The sequence below is a fragment of the Meleagris gallopavo genome, chromosome 30 (genome assembly GCF_905368555.1).
Source record: "Meleagris gallopavo chromosome 30, MGAL_WU_HG_1.1, whole genome shotgun sequence".
Lineage (NCBI taxonomy): Eukaryota > Metazoa > Chordata > Aves > Galliformes > Phasianidae > Meleagris > Meleagris gallopavo.
In genome coordinates, this window is record NC_139433.1 from 22,377 (window position 1) to 41,460 (window position 19,084).

General features: G+C 55.8%; 2 protein-coding genes across 5 annotated transcripts; both read left to right on the forward strand.

The window, feature by feature from the left end:
• The first annotated feature begins 38 nt into the window (after positions 1-38).
• MVP (major vault protein) lies at positions 39-9,809 on the forward strand. 2 transcript variants are annotated; one of them, XM_010727858.4, is made up of 17 exons: positions 39-416; positions 544-756; positions 1,006-1,201; positions 2,082-2,205; positions 2,277-2,408; positions 2,822-2,916; positions 3,122-3,358; positions 3,573-3,698; positions 4,047-4,205; positions 4,850-5,100; positions 5,862-6,059; positions 6,585-6,723; positions 7,256-7,467; positions 8,198-8,314; positions 8,578-8,704; positions 8,776-8,964; positions 9,578-9,809. In XM_010727858.4, the coding sequence occupies exons 2-17, from the start codon at positions 638-640 to the stop codon at positions 9,704-9,706; spliced, it is 2,550 nt and encodes an 849-aa protein (XP_010726160.2). In that variant the 5' UTR covers positions 39-416; positions 544-637; the 3' UTR covers positions 9,707-9,809. The 2 variants fall into 2 exon arrangements, with proteins under 2 accessions (XP_010726160.2, XP_085068127.1); XM_085212001.1 differs by lacking the exon at positions 39-416 and having other exon boundaries at positions 614-756; positions 1,025-1,201.
• A 1,148-nt stretch (positions 9,810-10,957) lies between these two features.
• On the forward strand, positions 10,958-18,734 carry LOC104917384 (E3 ubiquitin-protein ligase PHF7-like). 3 transcript variants are annotated; one of them, XM_019611977.3, is made up of 9 exons: positions 10,958-15,550; positions 15,871-15,962; positions 16,064-16,165; positions 16,424-16,548; positions 16,699-16,861; positions 16,953-17,059; positions 17,278-17,391; positions 17,542-17,660; positions 17,829-18,734. In XM_019611977.3, exons 1-9 carry the CDS (start codon positions 15,499-15,501, stop codon positions 18,446-18,448), a joined length of 1,494 nt encoding a protein of 497 aa, XP_019467522.2. In that variant the 5' UTR covers positions 10,958-15,498; the 3' UTR covers positions 18,449-18,734. The 3 variants fall into 3 exon arrangements, with proteins under 3 accessions (XP_019467522.2, XP_085068129.1, XP_085068130.1); XM_085212003.1 differs by having other exon boundaries at positions 10,959-15,067; XM_085212004.1 differs by having other exon boundaries at positions 10,961-15,176.
• Positions 18,735-19,084: the final 350 nt, after the last annotated feature.

Sequence of the window (19,084 nt, forward strand, 5' to 3'; positions counted from 1 at the left end):
AGCAGCGGGAACGCCCACGCCCCCTTTCTTCCTACCCCCTTTCTTCCTGCCCCCTTTCCGGGGAGGTGGACGTCATGGCGGTGCCGGCTGCCTAGCGACAGCGCAGGGCCTACCCGGGGGCTGCAAATGCCGTTCGGGCTCAGCCCACCCCATAATTCTCATCCTCATCCTAATCTGTTACCCGCAGCCCTACAGCGCGGCATAAATCCTTCCTGAGAGCGAACCCTGCCCGGGCTGCGGTATTTCGGGTGTGGAAACCCGGCCTTGGGGCGGCGCCGATGGGCCGGGCCCCGTCTGCCTGCAGGGCTGGGCCAGGCCAAAGGGAAGTAGAAAAGAAAAAGTTAAAAATAGTCATTTCCGCGTTCTCCTGCCCCACAACCGGGTGTTGTGCCCCGCGGTGTGGTCCTCTATCCCAGGTGAGATCTTTTCTCTCATTTGCCCGGCACAAAGCTCTTCTGCCCCACAGCAGGGCCTGCCACCCCTTTGGAGGTTTCCCCTCGCCCATTTCAAGGTGCCTCATGACAATTTTTCTACCGTTTCAAGGTCTACCACCTATAGTGAGCCTCAGCGAGCTGTTCTGCTCCACAGCACGTTCCAGCAAGGTCTCCTGCTCCACTGTGAAGAAATCTTCTTCCCCATGGAGGACCCTGTGATCCGCATACCCCCCTATCACTACATCCACGTGCTGGACCTCAACAGCAACGTCACTCGCGTGGAGGTTGGACCCCACTCCTACATCCGGCAGGACCATGAGAGGTACCTGCCTGGGGTTCAAGCAGTGCGCTGGAGAGTCCAAGACCCATATCTAGGTCTGTGGGGGGCTCTGTACAGTTACAGGAATTCTGTATGATCATGGGGGCCTCTTCTATCTGGTTGTGTTCCATAAGGCCCTAGAGTTCTATGGGAGGTGTGTGGGGCTAAAAAGGGCTGTGGAGTATGTGAGGGGTCCTGTGGAGCTCCGACAGTCCTACAGAGCTGATGGCAGATGTGCGGGGGCACCTGCAGGGTGGTCTTTTCCCCCAAGCGCATGGTGATGGTCCCTCCCCGGCACTACTGCGTGGTGCTCAATCCTGTGGCCCGGAGCCCAACGGGGGCTGTGCTGTTCGATGGTGCGGGGCAGGCCCAGCTGCGGCATGCTGACCTTGATGTCCGCCTCACCCAGGAGCCCTTTCCCTTGTACCCCGGTGAGGAGATCCAGCAGGTATGCATAGCCACCCTACAGTGCTCCTGTAGCCCCTATAACCTCAGCTATCCTTTCCCTGCCACCCTGCAAAGACTTCCTGCACCTCTGCCTATGGGTTTCAGGGTGCCTATAACTCCCTGTAGCCCCCTGTGGGGATTATCCACAGCCTCCTATAGCTTTTTCAATGTGTGACAGTATACCCTAGCTTAGTTCTTCTTATAGTGTCTGTAGTTTGCAGTTTGATGTGATCCTCCTTAGCTTGTATAGCTCTTCTAGGTTTTCATGATTTCTGGAGCATATGTAGCTCACCAGCAGCCCTTCCAGAGACCCTATAGTTTCTGGTAATCTTTCCAGCCCACATTCTCCTGAAGCTCTTTAGAAGCTCCACAACACCTTATAGCTTCTATGGTTCTTATAGTCCCCCTATAAGTCCTCTTCCTTCCCTCTTCCTATAAATTCTATAGTCTCCCAGGTCCCCCTTCTGCAACTCTTCTCTGTGTCCTTTCATAGTCTTTACAGCTCCTGTACTCCCCTATAGCTCCTCTGACCCCTCTCTTCAGTTTCCTATGCATCCTGTAAACCCTCTATAGCTCTCATTGACTATAATTGTTCCTGTAGACTCCACACAGCTTCCTGTAGCCGTGTGTTTCCCTTGTCCCTGCTTTGTGCCTGAGTACCTGCCACTGCCCTGCCAGGACCCTTGCATCCCTCTGATAGATTTATCATGACCCCCATGTCCCAAGCTCATCCACAGTGAAACCTTTTCCCCTATGCCCCCTGCCATGTCACCATCATTTCTGTCCCCCAGTGTCTTTCAGACATCCCCGGGGTGTCACCCTCAATCCTGACCTCTGTGTCCCCAAGATGTCACCCTCAGCCCTGACCCTTGTGTCCACAGGGTGTCACCCCGCTGCAGGTGGTGCTGGCTGATACTGCCCTGCGCCTTCGAGCCTTGCTTGACTTTGAGGATGAGGATGGGAACAAGTTTGTGGCAGGCGATGAGTGGCTCTTCGAGGGTCCTGGTGAGCAGGGGACACACTTTAAGGACACCTTGGGGACATCTTGGGGTGCTGATGGTGCCCCGGCTCCACAGGCACCTACATCCCCCACAAGGAGGTAGAGGTGGTTGAGACGTTGCAGGCCACCGTCATCAGGCACAACCAGGCCATCCGCCTGAGGGCACGCAAGGAGTGCCTCGACCGTCAGGGCACACGGCGTGTCACAGGTAGTACCCTTGGGATTGTCTTTTTCCCCCCAGTGGCCCTTGGTATCATCCCTTCCCACCCTTGGGATCATCCCATCTCACTCTGATGACTGGTGGGATTGTCCCTTCTCATCCAAATCACCCTTGGGATAGTCCCATCCCACCCTAATGACCCCAGACACTGTTGAGATCATCCCATCCCACCCTAACGACCCTTAGTTTCTTCCCTTCCCACCTTTGGAGTTGTCTCATCCCTCCCTAATGACATTTGAGATCGTCCAGCCCCTAGGACTCCAGACACCCTTAGGTTTGTCCCATAGGACCCCAGTACCCTTCAGATCCCTTCCCAACCTAAATCTCCCCAATCCTCCCTGTTTCCCCCAATCTGCGCCAGCTCCCTTAACTCCTTGATCAGCCCGTAATACTGTTGCCAGGTGAGGAGTGGCTGGTGAAGCGGGTGGGTGCCTACCTGCCAGGGGTCTATGAGGAGGTGGTCGATGTCGTGGATGCCTATGTACTCACTGACAAGGTAAAGGGGCATGGGATCCTCTGTGGTCTCCCCTACACCCATGGGTGACAGGGACACTCCAGGACTGATTTTTTTTGCCCTGAACCCATATCTGGGACAAGTTTAGGTGTCCCATCACCCTGTCTCCTTGCACATGCAGGTGATAAAGACCCTCTGGGACAGAATTGGGGTCCCGTCATGCACTTTGCCTCTATTTGTCCCACAGAAAGCCCTCCACCTGCGAGCTACCCGGACCTTTGAGGATGCGCAGGGACATGTGCGCCGCACAGGCGAGGAGTGGCTGGTGACACAGGAGCAGAGTGAGGCCTACGTCCCTGATGTCTTCGAGGAGGTGGTGGCTGAGGTGCTGGTGACAACTTTGGGTCCCCGACAGTACTGCGTGGTGCTCGACCCTGTGGGACCCAACGGGCAGCCCCAGTTGGGACAGAAGCGTGTGATCAAGGTACACACCTCATGGGACCACAGAGATGTCACCTGCAGGTCCCTGAGGACAAGTTGGGTACCCCAGGGGACCATGTAGATGGACCTCAGGGACCCGCAGGCAGCTCTGATGTACTCATAGGTATCCCCAAGATATCTCAGAGGTGGCCACCAGGGATCCTAACTTACCCCCAAGAGCACATAAAATCCCTGAGGTGATGTTCCTGTGTCCCCAGGGGGAGAAATCCTTCTTCCTGCAGCCGGGTGAGCGGCTCCAGGCTGGCATCGAGGACGTCTATGTGCTCTCTGAGGATGAGGGGCTGCTTCTTCAGGCTCTGCAGACAATCAAGGACACTGATGAGGTGACACTGAAGCTCATAGCATCACTTAGTGGAGACTGGGGGTGGTGGGGTGAATGGGGGAGAGAGAGAACAAGGGGGGGGAACTGGGGAGGGGGAGCAAAGGAGACTCATGGGAACACTGGAATTGGTAAGATGCACTGGGGGCAGGTGGTGACAGGTGAAGTTCATGGGGGACACCTGGAGTACATGGGAACAGGTGAGGTGCATAGGGGGCAGCTGGGATACATGATGATACCTGGGGACTGGGGACACCTGGGAGATTCTGGAAGTCCCACATCCCCAGCCAGGGATTGGGTTGGAGTCCCCATGTCCCCAGGCTTGGTGCTGATGCCACCGCTGCATCCTCAGGATGGGACGGAAGTGATACGGCGGGCAGGGGACCGCTGGTTGGCCCGGGGTCCTCTCGAGTATGTGCCACCAGCTGAGGTGACTGTGCTGGAGCGACGCCGTGCGCTGGCCCTGGCTGAGAACGAGGGCATCTATGTGCGGGACATCCGCACCGGCAAGGTGAGAGTCCTCTTCCTACAGACCCCATGGGTGCTCAGTGCCCCTAAACCCACCCCAGTGTCCTTCACACTGCTTTCCGGTGTCTTTAGAAGCCTTCCACAGCTCATCTCAGTGCTTCCAGTATCCCATGTAGCTACTTCCAGTACCTACAGAGCCCATCTAAGATCTCCAAGGGCCCACCACATCCCTTTGGATACCCCTCCAAGGGCTCCCAGTAACCCCTTTCCTCTCTCAGTCCCTCAACAATCCCTTCCCAGTGCCCCCATAGTCCCCCTCCCTAGTGCCCCCACACACCTTTTCCAGTCTCTCCTAGTGTTCCCCAGCACACTTAATTCCCTCTCAGTTTCCCCAAGCCCCTTCCAAGTGTTCTCAGCACTCCCCAGATCCCATCCCAGTTGCCCCAGACACTTCCCACAGCTCATCCTAGAGTTCCCAGTATCCCATATAGCTGCTTCCAGTGCTCTCAGTAGCCCTTTCTGTGCCTCCATATGCTCTCCCAGTGCTCCCAGTAGGCCTGAAATCCTCTTCCAGTGCCCCTAAGCCCCATCCAAGTGTTCCACATACCCCATGGATCCTTTCGGACACCCCTCCCAGTGCTCCTAGTATTCCCAGTGACCCCTAGCCCCATACTGGTTTCCATGCAGGTGCGGGTGGTGACGGGGCAGACCTACATGCTGACAGAGGCTGAGGAGCTGTGGGAGAAGGATCTGCCCCCTGGGGTTGAGGCCCTGTTGGCTGAGGCTCGTGGGGACAGAGCTGGTCAAGATTTGGGCATCCAGTCATCCTCAGGCCCCAATTTTGGGGTCCAGGAACGGGACCGGACCCGTGCTGTCACATATCAGGTGCCCCATAATGCTGCTGTGCAGGTCTATGACTACCGGGAGCGGCGAGCACGGTAAGTGCCTTCAGTTGAGAGGCCTGGGGACAATGGGATGTGGGGCAGGCACTAGAGTTTGGGGAATTTTGCTGGGATCCCTGGCTTTGTTTTTCCTAAAAGCCAACCTATTGGATCCATTCAAACTCAGGATATTCTGGGTTTGTAGGGTTCTAGGTTTTTAGGTTTCTGGGATTCTAGGGTTCTGCATTTTCTAGGTTCTGGGTTTCTAGGACTGCAGGACTCAGGATTCAAGGACTGTAGGTTTTTAGGACTCTCAGTTTCAACAATTCAGGGATTCTAGCATTCTACTTTTTTAAGATTCTAAATTTCTAGGTTTCCAGGATTCTGCATTCCATGTTTATAGAGTTCTAGGGTGTTTATAAGATTCTTGTATTCTAGCATCCTAGGGTTCTGTGTTTATAGGACTCTACAGTTCTGGGGTTCTAGAGCTATATCACTGTAGAGTGCTGTAGAGTTGTTGAACTCTGGGGCTGCCAAGGAGTGTCCAGCCCTCTACTACCCCTCAATGACCTTCCTGTGCTGCAGAATCTCCAATGTGACTGTATGGTTTTGGGGTGATAGTAAGGAGCACAGTGATGCTTATGGGTGCTTACTCAGGTTATTATAGGTATTGTGGGACTCTGTGCTTTCTAGGCCTTGTAAGATTATAAGTTTCATAGGATCCTAGGGTTTGTAGGATTCTGGGGTTTGCAGGGTCCTCAGTTTGACGCCCTGGGCGTCATTTTGCCTTATGATGCTCTTTCTCCACCCCATTGCAGAGTGGTACTGGGCCCTGAGCTGGTGGTGCTGGGCCCTGGTGAGCAGTTGACGGTGCTGTCCCTATCTGGAGGCCGCCCCAAACGGCCCCACGCGCGCCGCAGCCTCTGTCTGCGCCTCGGCCCTGACTTCTGTGCTGACATTGTCACCATTGAGACAGCTGACCATGCACGGCTGCAGCTGCAGCTGGCCTACAACTGGTGGGGCTGGGGGCTGAGGGGTCTTAGGTGGTACTTGGGGTGGCCTTAGGATTGGATGGTCTTGAATATGGAGTGGTCTTGTACATGGGGTAGTCTTTGGGTAAGGGTGAGGTGGTCTTGGGTGGGGTTTGGTTTGGTCTTGGGTCTTGAGGTGGTCTTGGTGGGATTTGGGTTGGTTTTGGGTGGCGTTTGGGTGGTCTCAGGTGAGCTATGGGTTAGTATTGCGTGGAGTTTGTGATTGATCTTGTGTGGGATTTGGGGTGGTCTTGGATTTGGAATGGTCTTGTTTGAGGTTTGGGTTGGTCTTGGGGTGGGGCTTGGGATGGTCTTGGGTATGAGGTGGAGCTTAAGTGGTCTTAAGTTTGATTTGTTCTTAGGTGCAGTATGGGTGGTCTTGGGTGGAATTTCACTGTAGAACAGGCAGAGGCCATGGGTTGGTGGCCTGGGGACAGAGGTAGCTTTGAGAATCAGGGTTGGGACCAGGATTGTGGTATGCGGTGGTGACATGAGGACATTTCTCCACAGGCACTTTGAGGTGCCTGAGGATCCAAAGGCTCTGGGACGTCTCTTCAGTGTTCCTGACTTTGTGGGGGATGCCTGCAAGGCCCTGGCCTCCCGTGTGCGTGGAGCTGTCGCTGCTGTCACCTTTGATGACTTCCACAAGGTCCACCCCTTGCCACCCCTTGGTTCCCCCACTTATCACCCATGCTTCCCTCAGCCATGTCATCCTAAGTTATTGCTCTGCATCCTCCTGTGTCACTTCCACCTACGTCCCCACATTTTGTTTATACGATCTTGGCTTGCTCAGATGTCACCAGAATGAGGTTCCCCATGTCCCCCTGGGTCTCCACTGTCTCCAAGAGCCTCTGGGGACATCAACAGAATTCCCAACATCCCTGCTTGGCTTTGATTAATCCTTGCATGTTCCTCAGTGTCACCCCATGTCCCCATTGTGCTCACTGCCCCAACAGCCTACACTATGACATTGTCCCCAAATGTCCCTAGATGCCCTTATATCTCCAGGTATCCTCTATATCCCCCATATCCCCAAGTATCTTCTATATCCCGTTTTCCCAGATCTCTCCTGTCACCAAATACCCTCTATGTCCCTCACACCCCTAAATGGCCCTGATGCCCCCCTGGTCCCCTGTCCTTGTCCTCATCCCCAGTGACGCTGCTGTCCCTGCTGTCCCCAGAATTCCAATCGCCTCATCTGCTCAGCTGTCTTTGGCTTTGATGAGGCTGGACGGCTGCGGGAGCACCTGCGCTTTGTCCCCAATGGGCTGGTGGTGACGAGCGTCGACATCCAGAGTGTGGAACCTGTGGACCAACGCACACGTGATGCGCTGCAGCGCAGTGTCCAGCTGGCCATCGAGATCGCCACCAACTCCCAGGAGGCTGCCGCCAGGTCCCAAGTTCCCTGTGTCACCTTGGGTTGCCCCCCTAGTGTTCTTGTTGCCATATGTCTTCTTTTGCCTCTCTGTATGCCATGTGTTGCCATATTCCCACCTCTCCTTATCCACTTCTTGTCCCCGTATGACCTCTATATCCCCAAGTGTCCTCTATGTCCTCCGTGTCCCCAAATGTCCTCTATATCTCATACATCCCCAAATTTCCTCTACATCTCCCATTTGCTCAAGTGTTCTCTATATTCTCAAGTGTCCCCAAATATCCTCTCTGTTCCTCTCTTCCACAGATGTCCTCTGTCCCACATCCCCAAGCATCTTCTATGTGTCCCATGCCACCAAATGTCCTCAATCCTATGTCTCCAAATGTCCTCTTTATCTTCCATGTTTCCAAATGTCCTCCATATCCTCCGTGCCCCCAAACTTCATTCCACATCGCCTCCATCCTAATGTCTCTCATATCATCAGCATCACCTGCATCCTTCTGTCCCAGTATCCCCAAAGCGTTCCCAGTGTCCCCAGTGTGTTCTCAGTGTCTCTAATGTGTCCCAAATGTCCCATCCCCAAATGTCTTCAGTATCCTCAGAACCTCAGAGTTCCCACTACATCCCCAGTGTCCTATGCTCCAGTGACCTCAGTGTGTCTCCAGCTGTCCTCCCACTGTCCCCTCTGCATCCCCATTGTCCCACCTCCCAGTGTCCCACATGCCCACACTGTCCCTTCATCCCACAGACATGAAGCTGAGCGCCTGGCACAGGAGGCCCGGGGCCGTCTGGAGCGCCAGCGGCTGTTGGACCAGGCGGAGGCAGAGCGGGCACGCAGGGAGCTGCTGGAGCTGGAGGCCCTCAGGTCAGCCATCTTGGTTCTCCCCCTTCCCAGCATGCATTGTGCTCATCTGCCAACTTTGGAGGGCTGCCGGGGACCTCCATTTGCCCGAGGCTCCACCTGTCCCAGTGTCCCCATGTGCTCCAGCTGGAGTGGGTGTGGGGGCACTGGGAGTGCTGGGACCCGTCGGCCTACAAGAGTAGGACAGTCTCCTTGCTTGTAGGCTACTGGGTGGGAGGAGGGGATGTGGCCCCGCTGGGCTTGGCTTGTAACAACACTCCTTGCAGCGCTGCGGTGGAGAGCGCGGGCGCAGCGCGGGCAGAGGCCCAGGCCAGGGCGGAGGCTGCACGCATCGAGGCCGAGGCCGCCATCTTGCAGGCCAAGCTGAAGGCAGAGGCTGTCGCCATAGAGACAGTGAGTTACGAGCAGGGCTACGGGGGTGTCTCGTAAGGTGGGGTGGGGCTGTACCTCCTCCCTGTGCCCAGGAGGCAGAGCTGGCACGGCTGGAGCGGATGCAGGCGCAGGAGGTGCGGGCGCAGCGGGCACGGGCGGAGGCGGAGGCGGCACGGGCACAGGCGCTGGCGGCTGTGGAGGCCTCAAAGGTGCGGGAGGTGGCAGCAGCCCTGGGGCCTGAGACCATCCGGGACATCGCCCGTGCTGGGCCTGAGCTGCAGGTATGTGGGCCTGGAGGTGGGGTTAAGTGTCAGCTTTGGGCGGCCATGGGGTTTAAAAGCATGACTGTCTTGATGGGCTATAGGTTGCCCGTGGCTTGGGGTTCCATAGGGTGGGAACTCCATTCAGTTACAGCATTTCCATTGGGTACATGGTGTCAGTGGGGCAGGATCTTCATTGTACTGGGTCTCCATGAGCTTATGAGGACTCCATGAGATTTTCGGGGCCTCTGTGGGGTAGAGGGTAGCAAAGGATTGGGGTGTCCATTGAGTTGAGCCTCCATGGGTTACAAGGTCTCTGTGGAGTTATGGGATCTTCATAGGGTACAGGCTTTTAATGGGACAGGGTCTCCATGGGGTGGAGGTGTCCACAGACTGTTGTTTCAATGGATTGGGTTATCAATAGATTGGTGTCTTCAAGATAGGGGGATCTCCATAGCATTGGATCTCCTTGGGGTTATGAGGTCTCCAATGGGACAAGGTCTCCATGGGCTGGAGGGGGTCAGTGTTGTGGGTTCTTCATGGGGTATGAATCTCCGGATTAGAGCCCCCAAGGCTGGTGGGGCCACCAGGTCTCTGTGCTGCGATGGGGCAACGCTTGCACTGTGCTTTTCAGGTGAAGCTGCTGCAGGGCCTCGGGCTGCAATCTGCTCTCATCACCGATGGCGCTGCCCCCCTGAACCTCTTCAGCACTGCCCGGGGGCTGCTGGGGCTGGCGGTTCCTCCGGAGCCCTCAGCCTCATAGGGCTCATCACTAACAGAAGGCAGAAATCCCAGGATGCTGAGCACTCAGAGCTTCCTTTATTTTTATTTTTTTTTTTTTTCCAAAATAAAGCAGAGTGATAGTAGTGATGTCACAATGATGGTGAGACTGGGGTGGAGATGTCAAAGTGTCTGAAATCGCAGAATCACCAAAGTTGGAAAAGACCTCCAAGATCAACCAGTCCAACTATCTATCTACCACCAAACAGACAAATTCTGGTTGATTTTCCTCCCTTTTTTATAACAAAGTCCTAATCCTCTCTCTTTGCAAATGACACCAGTTTGGAGCAGAAGCACCAAGCCTGGGGTGGAGGTGTCTACAGGCTATGTTGTTTCAGTGGATTGGGTTATCAATAGATTGGTGTCTTCAAGGTAGGGGGATCTCCATGGTGTTGGATCTCCTTGGGGTTATGAGGTCTCCAATGGGACAAGGTCTCCATGGGCTGGAGGGCATGTCCCTTAGTGCCCTATCTATATGTTTCTTGAACACCTCCAGGGACAGTGACTCAACCACCTCCCTGGCCAGCCCGTTCCAGCACATGACTACTTTTTAGTAGAAGAAATCTTTGCTAATATCCTACCACCAGACAGATTGACACTTCCTACCAGCTTGGTGTCATCTGCAGACTTAAGTAGGTGCGTTCAATCCCCTCGTCATCTAAAAAGATACTAAACAGGACAAGCCCCATTACCAACCCCTGGGAAACACCACTCACAACAGTCACCAGCTGGATGTAACTCCATTCACCACTACTCTCTGGGCCTGGCCATCCAGACACTTCTTCACCCAGCAAAGAGTGTATCTGCCCAAGCCATGGTCTGCCAGCTTCTCCAGGAGAAAACTCTGGGAGACAGTGTCAAAAGCTTTGCCCTGGGAACAGTGAGGTCACAGCAAGTGGACCCTAGAGGCTGTGGGGCCGAGGGATGGGGAATGGGAGCCTCTTTGCCTACCTCAGGGTAAATGTGTTAACTGGAGTTTTATTGACATTTTCAATGTATTTTCAAACAGAAATGAGAAAAAGCAAAATGCAAACAGTCATGGCAAAATATTCAGGGTTACAAATGAAGGACCAAGGGATGGGGACCTGATTGGAATTCTATGCATTCCATTTGAAAACTGGCACGTAATGCATTTGTATCAACTTAAAATGGTGTCACGAACATAAAAGTGATTTTTTTTTTTTTTTTTTTTTTTTTTTTTGCAAAATTGAAACTGGTTCCAAAACAGGAGGTTTGGAAAAAAAAAAATTCAAACATCCTGGTTTGTGTTTTCAGTGCTACGGATTAAAAGCTGCAGAAATGCCTTCTCTACCACCATCCATCAACTCTGATACTGTGATAGAGAACCACAAACTCCTCAGAGTTGGAAGGGACCTCTGAGGGCCATCTGGACCAACTCCCCTGCAGCGCACAGGGACACCACAGCTGGCTCAGGTCTCCAGGGACAGAGCACCCAGCGCACCTCTGTGCAACCTGTGCCAGTGCCTCACCACCTCCCTGCAGAAGATTTTGTCTCTATATCCAACCTAAATCTCCTCTCTTGGAGCTCGCAAACATTTCCCTCTTGGAGCTGGAAACCATATTGACACTTTGGTCAGCTTTGGAGCAGAAAATGAGATGAGATATAAGATAGATAGATAGATAGATAGATAGATAGACAGATAGACAGACAGACACGGATAGATAACTCGATGTTTTTCTTCCTTGATTTATTATTTATTATAACCCCGCTGACCGATTGCAAGCCCGCACGCCCAGCACCGCCGCCAGCTCCAAACACCACCCAGCCCGCCGGGCCGGCAGCGCAGCGCCCTTAAACCAACGAGACGCCACTTCCGCTCTTCTCAGCACATGCGCAGTACGACCAGGAGGACCCATTACCATAGAGTTGGAGGGCTGGCGGCACAGAGCAGTCCGAGCAAAGAGTCGCTACTTCCGGGTTGCCGAAGGCGTTAATGCCTGGAGGATGGCTTCGTATTACCGCAGGGACGGGCGGTACGGAGCGTCGTGCCGCTCCGGGACGGCTCTGTGGTGCTCTGCGGGACCGCGCGGGCCCCGGGGGGCCCAGAGCGCCCAGCGCGCTCCCAGAGCTCGTCTGACCCCTCACTGCCCCTAAAACCGCCGCCGCGGCCGTCCCGACTGCAGTTCCGCGCTCCGGTCACGCGGTGGCAGCAGAGACGGAGAAAAGAGCGGCGCGGGGCGTGGGTACCGCCAATGGGACCGGAGTGAGCCTCGGGGAACGGGGCGGGGCTTGGCTCTTCTCGAGTCAATGCGTCCGTTCAAACTGCGTTCGGACTCGTCTGCCCCTGAGCTGTGCCAAAGCGCTTGGCATTTGTCATTACTGAGCGCACAGGAGGTTCGACCAAAGCTGACGATACCCGGAAGGCAGAAGGATGAAGAAAAGCGTGGTGACGTCGCTGGCACGTAGCCAGGCCCGTAGCTGGAGAAGGGGGTTGTTCTGCCGGATGTGGATTGGGAATGGTTCTGTGCCACGTCCCCAAATCTGCCCTTCTTTGGCTCCGGTCGGGCCAGGAGCTGCTGCACGGTGCCACACGCCGTGTGTATGCCGTAACCCCATGCTGCTCCCTGTGCACGGCGGTTGTGGAGGGCCGCGGACCCGAGACCGCCTTCAGCCGGACGACCAACTCCTGGCTTCTCCCTTGTACTTGGTACAACCTCTGTTTGTTCTGCACCTTTCACAAGCGTGTGACAGTACAGTGTTTGCTCTGATGCTCTCACAAGGCTGTTACAGCTGTGTCTCCTGTCTCCGGTTAGCTACAGGTCCATCTGTGAACCAGACAGAAAGAGGGCGAGAGTTCACAGTGTTACAGTTCTGTTATGGCGCTGTCACAGTCTGAGCCAGAAAGAAACATGTCACTTCCTTCACACGCCTACAAAGTATGGAGAGTGAGACGTAAATATGTGCATATACGTGCATACAGAGCGTCTGATCCTTCACCAACTTTAGTATAACTTCTTTTCACCCGCTGCGTATTCATATAGGTTTTACCTTTATAAATGTCCACAATCCATAAATGCATCAGGAAGCTCATGCAGACTGAGACGTGTTTGATCATTTTTCCAAATCATTTCACTGATCGGCTCTGCCACAAGCTCACATGAAGCGCAACGGTGCCCAAGCCCAGTGAAAAGTGTTGAAAAGCGGCAAGGGGCTGGAGATGGAGAAGGGTGAAAGAAGAGCCCGGGTGATGTTTGCACAAAGAACAAGGCAACAGAAGGTGAAGATGAACAGCATCCTCAGGTCTTCAAACTGTCAGAAGTTTTGAGATTGTTTCACTCCCTTCTTAAAGAGTGAATGTGCAGCGGGGTTCATACCAGCTGACCACAAAGATACCGAACCTATATTCATCAGGGGAAGAGAAGGGTTAGGATGAGCCTGGAAATTATCCACTAGTTGGTGTACCATCAAGTCCCGGGACAATTCTAGAAGCTACCACCAAAAAAACATCTTCCTCAAAAGGTAAAATTTCCTAATGATTTTTAAAGTAGAAGTTATTCTAAGAGAAAATCAGATACAGTTGCACATACAGCACACAGTCCAAATGCGCAAAAATGTCTGTGCAAACTGTGCAAAACAAAATGGTAACAAACTCGTGTACGCCTCAGAACAAAAACTGTACTGCCATGCTCTTGTGAAAAGTGCAGAACAAACACGTTGTGTGTAAGCACAATGGAGAAGTCAGGAGTTTGTCGTCTTGCTTAAGGCAGTCTCGGTTCTACCCCCCCTCTCCCCCCACAACCGCCATGCCATGGGAGAAGCATGACTGGTATGGCATGCACACCGTATATGACACCAGACACACTCCACGCCATCTGGAATCTGCTCCTGAGCCGATCGGAAGGACCCATCATATGGCGTAAAAGGCATTGCCAACTCCACAGTAGGATCGTAACCCTGGACTTCGGGAGAGCAGGACCTCTTCAAGGGCCTGCTTGGAGGTATCCCATGGACTAGAGCTTTGGAAGGCAAGTAGGCCCAAGAGAGCTGCTTGACACTTAAACACCGCTTCCTCCAAGCTCAAGATGGATGCACCCCTGAGAGCAAGAAACCAGGGAAAAGTGGCAGGAGATAAGCAAGGAGCTCATGGATAAACTCAAAGGGAACAGGAGCGTACACAGCACGTGGAAGAAGGGCATTTCTACTTGGAAAGAATATGCGAGCGTTGTCAGGGCCTGCAAGGATGCAACGAGGAAGGCTGAGGCACCCTTGGGATTAAATCCAGCAAAGGCGGTCGAGGATAACAACAAGGGCTTTTGTAAGAATGTTGGTAGTACAACTAAGACTAGAACAAATGTGAGTCTGCCACTGGATGTGGTGGGTGCCCTGGTAACAGGGGACAAAGAGAAGGCAGAGATACTGAATGCCTTCTTTGCTTCCGTCTTTGCTACTAAGATAGCACCTCCGAAATCCCAGGCCCTGGAGGTAAGAGAGAGAGTCTGGAGAATTAAAGACTTCCTCTTGCTTGAGGAGGATCTGAACAGGGAGCGTGCAGGCAAAATCAGCGCTCACAAATTCATGGGCCCTGTTGGGATGCACCCACGTGTGCTGAGAGAGCTGGTGGAGGTAATTGCTGAACTGCTCTCCATGATCTTTGAGAGGCCTTGGAGAACAGGAGAGCTGCCTGGACGCTGGAGGATAGCCAGCTTCGCACCAGTCATCTGAAAGGGCATGGCACCGGTGAGTGGGCAGTGAGATGGACTGAGAACTGGCTGATGACCACAGGAGATGATGAGGGGCCCGGGGCATCTTCCTCACGAGAAAAGGCTGAGGGACATAGGACTCTTCAGTCTGGAGACGAAACGCATGAGCGGGGGATCTCATAATTGTTTGGCCCACTGCGACGGGCCCTGCATCTGCTCCAAGCCATGAGACAGGCCCTGCGCCAGCTGCCGACTTCGTGACAGCCCATGTAGTTCAACCAGCGAACCCAACTGTGCCAGTATCCGTAGCCCTTACTAAAAAGACCAAAATTAGGCTGTGAAAATCAGCTCCCTTAGTAAGAAAGGAAATACGTTCTAACAGGGGGATAGAAGAAGAGGATGAGAATGAAGCCGGGCCATGACAAGAACAGCAGGAGGAAGAGGCAGAACTCATAAAGGAGACGAGAACCATTCGACTCCTGAGCACGAGTGAGCTGAGAGATATGTGAAAAGACTTCAGCTGTCATGCAGGGGAGCACTCTGACACTGGGAGAACGGGGCCACAAGCCTGGACTTAGTGGGCAGCAAAGGCAGGCATCTGGGATCCCTTTCACGGGAAGGGGGCATTGACAAAGCCCTTGGAAATGAGACACGAGCCCTCATCTTATGGAGGTGACTCTCGGTAAGGGCCGAGAGGGAAAGGAGTCCCTTCAAAGAAGATCTGGTATGTTACGCAGGCAAGCGGTCCACCGTGGGGAGAGGTGTGCCTGAGGGAACCAGCTCTTCTGGAGGTGATGCGTAATATTGAAAAAAGAGGGGAGATACAGATTGGCTGTTGGCAGGCAATTGTTGACTCTGAGGGTGGGGACGCACTGGAACAGATTGCCCAGGGCTGCCGCCATCTTGCTTGGCAGCCTGGGACTCATTCCGCCCCGGAGGTGGGCGTCACAGTGATGTCACAGTGGGGACCCGTGATGTCACAGTGGCGGCGGGGAGCAGCCATTGTGACCCGCGGAGCTGGGGGCAGAGCAAAGGCTGCCGGGCTCAGAGCGTGCGTCAGTGCAGCCTGGTGAGGTGCAGAGAGAGCAGGGACTCTCCAAGTGCTCACCGTCGATGCGCAACATGTCCGATAGAAAGCGGAAGGCCCCCGACTCCGGGGAGCGAGGTGAGAGCAAAGGATCCCTGTGCGCAGCTCCCCGCCGCCGGGCACAGGGGTGCTGGGGGTCTGCCAGCGGCTGAGAGGGAAGGAAGGGGCAGGCAGGGGCGCCCCAGCTGCCGCTGGGCACAGCCCCTCTGCTCCTCAGCAAGTGGCCCAGCGTGGGCTGTGGCTGCCCGCTGCCACCGTTGGGCCTGCAGTGCCCCCTCCTCCAGCGTCGCCCCTCGGCCAGCACTGCAAGCAAAGAGCACGGCCCTGGGGACCGCCCTCAGGGACACCTGGCCCCGCAAGGTGCTCACTGCTGCTCGCCTTTGCTCTCTCCTCTCCAGTGTGCATGCTGTGTCGCCGGGCGGATGTCGACCCGAACATCTGCGGCCGCACCTTTGCCGAGAGTGACCTTTGCGTGCATGAGTTCTGCTTGGTGAGTTCCAACCCTCAAGGGCTCCTGCCAGCTTCCTGCCAGGGATGCTCCCTTCCTCTCTGTCCTAACGAGATCCTGCTCTGCTCTTTCCTCTCCCACAGCTTTTTGCCAACATATTCTTTGAAGAAAGCGACCCCTGGGAGGAAACTCTGGGCCTCCCCATTGGTACCATCAGGTGCAGAATCAAGCAGGCGGACCAGAAGGTGAGGCCGTGAATGGAGCGGTGAGCTTTGTGCCAGGAGAGGCTCACGCCAGCTTAGTCTGCACCCCAAGAAAGCAATGGCAGCCCCTCCAGCGGGCTCCAGGGCAAAGTCCTGCCATAGCAGACGAGCCTTCTCTGCCAGGCGGCTCTGCAGAGTGGGACCCAGCAGCTTCCGCAGCCTGTGCCCTGCCCAGAGGTGTGGGGCCGGCCGTGAAGGCCCTGAGCCTGCTGCTGATCGGGGCTGCCCTGTTCTTTTCAGCAATGCTTTGTCTGTGGCGAGAGAGGAGCCGCCATCAGCTGTGCAGAGAGAGGCTGTGCACGCAGCTTCCACCTGCCCTGCGCCGTGGATGGCGAATGTGTCACCCAGTTCTTTGGGCAGCACAGGTAAGGGCTGTCAGCAGCAGCCAAGCCAGGGAGGAACCCGCAGCGACAGCTGCCAGCAGCCTGCCAGAGCCGGGGCCTGGGGCTCCTGCCTGCTGCTCTGCCCTCCTCGCAGTGCTTCTCACTGTGCCCATCACTTGCGTCTTCCCCCAGGTCCTTCTGCTGCGAGCACCGCCCGCGACAGGCAGTGGAGGCAGCTCCATCCCAAGGCACCGACTGCGTCATCTGCCTGGAGCCCCTGGAGGACAGCACGTCCTACCAGACCCTGAGGTGCCCAGCGTGCAAGCACACCTGGTTCCACCGCCGCTGCATCCAGGTAGGAGCCCTCCCCTCACCCTGCGGCCACGGCCGGCGCTCAGCAGCACCAGGCCCCACTCACGCTCACGCTGCTTCTGCTTCTCCTGCAGGGGCAGGCCATGAACGCCGGCACCATGTGCTTCCAGTGCCCCATCTGTCAAGACACGGAGCAATTCCGTGCAGAAATGTCCACTCTGGGGATCCAAATCCCAGTGAGGTTGGTGTCCTTCTCCCCAGCTCTGCAGATGGGAAGGCGCGAGCGTCGGGCCTGCCCAGGGACTGTTCCTGCAGGCCTGGCCCTTTGCTGTCTCACCAGCATAGGCCTCAGCTTCACGGAGAAGCTGGAAATGGGGTTGCCTTGGATGGACAGGGATACCCTGGATCACACATGGCAGGGAACCGGGGGCTCACTGCATTCCCTCCCTTCTCTTGTAGGAGACCATCTTGGTGGGATGACAACACCTACCCATCGCTTCTACAGAGGCACGGGCGCTGCGACGTCAGCAAGTGCCTTTACCCAGGAGGCAGGGAGCAGGAAGAGGTGGATGGGTGAGTTACCTCAGCAGCCCTCTGGGCTTCTGCAGGGGATCTCAGCCTCGACACCGGATGGGGAACCAGGGCTGAGCACCGCAGATGTGCCGGCCACTGCCTGGCTTGGCTCGCTTTGTCCTCACGGCCACAACCCGTTTGCTTCCCCAGGCCCTGGCAGCTGCTCCTCTGCAGCTCCTGTGCTGCAGAAGGGACCCACCGACGATGCTCCTACCTGAGCAACAGAGTTAACAGCTGGGAGTGTGACAGCTGTGCTGGCATGGGCACCGGTAAGACGCAAACAGTTGTGGTTCCCTAGGCAGGCGCCGGGCAACGCCTGGCAGTGGCTGCTGCTCAGGGCGGTCCTGCCAGGCTCTCTCTGCCCCAGGAAGGAGGGCAGCCCGTTCCGACTCAAGGCTGCAGCTTCATCCCAATGACCTTTCTGCTTTCCTTTACAGCCTCCAGCAGCAACACGGAGCGCGCCGGACCCAGCACCAACATGGAGCGCGCCGGCCCCAGTACTTCCAGCCAAGGGGCTCTGGAGCCTCCCCGTGGCTCCCAGGGACCGGAGAACATCAGCTCCGGCCCCAGCAGCCAGGCAGCATCGGGCCCCTCACATAGATCCCAGCTGCCTGAGAACAGCCACCTGCCCAGTGAGCCCAGGACACGGCAGAGGGCAATTCGCCCATGCCTCTCTGAGGATCAGGAGGCATCTCTGCGGCGCCGAGGACACCGCGGGAGCGGCCGTACAACAGCCCCGCGCACCAACAGCAGCTCCCGCAGGTCCACCCAACAGAGGGCATCGCGGCCCTCCAGCGATTCCCCGGTGGCTGCACCCAGAAGGAGTCCCAGGCACCAGGGGACGGGCCGGGCACGAAGCCGCTCCCCGCTTCAAGATCGGGCCTCACGTTCCCAGAGCCGGCCCAGAAGAAGCCGTGGCAGCAGACAAACGCCACGCCAAGCTGCACAGAGCAGCACGCTCTGCTCAGCCACCCCAGTGACATCGAGGCCCTCGAGGGGTTCCCCGCTGCCGGGACACAGAAGACCCTCCAGGCAGCAAGGGAGGGCCCGCACATGAAGCCCTTCCGCAGCGGGATGTCAGGCTGCGACTTCCCACACAGACCCGAGCACGCCGCGGCAGCCGGTCCAGACAGCGGCGGCCAGCCTGGGCACAAAGCTGCTCCCAGGTCCATCTGCAGAACCACAATCCCCACAGCCAGACCGTCGGTCTGCACAGGAGCAGCCGGGTGCCAATGACACCTGCTCAACTTGGTCAACATCAGCCAAGACAACAAATCCCACGCTCATTTACATCAGCTTGCTCAACTTGGTCAACATCAGCCAAGACAATAAATCCCACACTCATCCACATCAGCTGCATTCTTCTCGTCTTTTCCTGGGGTGGGCAGAGTTCAGACCTCGACTGCAGGGTTGTCTTCTCCCCAGCAGAATGGCTTAGGTTGGAGGGGCCCTTAAATATCGTCCAGTTCTAATCCCCTTGCCGTGAGCATGTTCGTGCACCACCAGATCAGGGTGCCCAGGATCCCATCCAACCTGGCCTCAAATGACTCCAGCAATGGGGCATCCAGAACCCCTCAGGGCGGAACCTCGCTCTTCCAATGCCTCGCCACTCACTGACCAAACAGTTTCTTTCTAACACCTCATCTCTCTCTATCCTCTTTTAGTTTAATGCCATTCCCCCTTGTCCTATCAC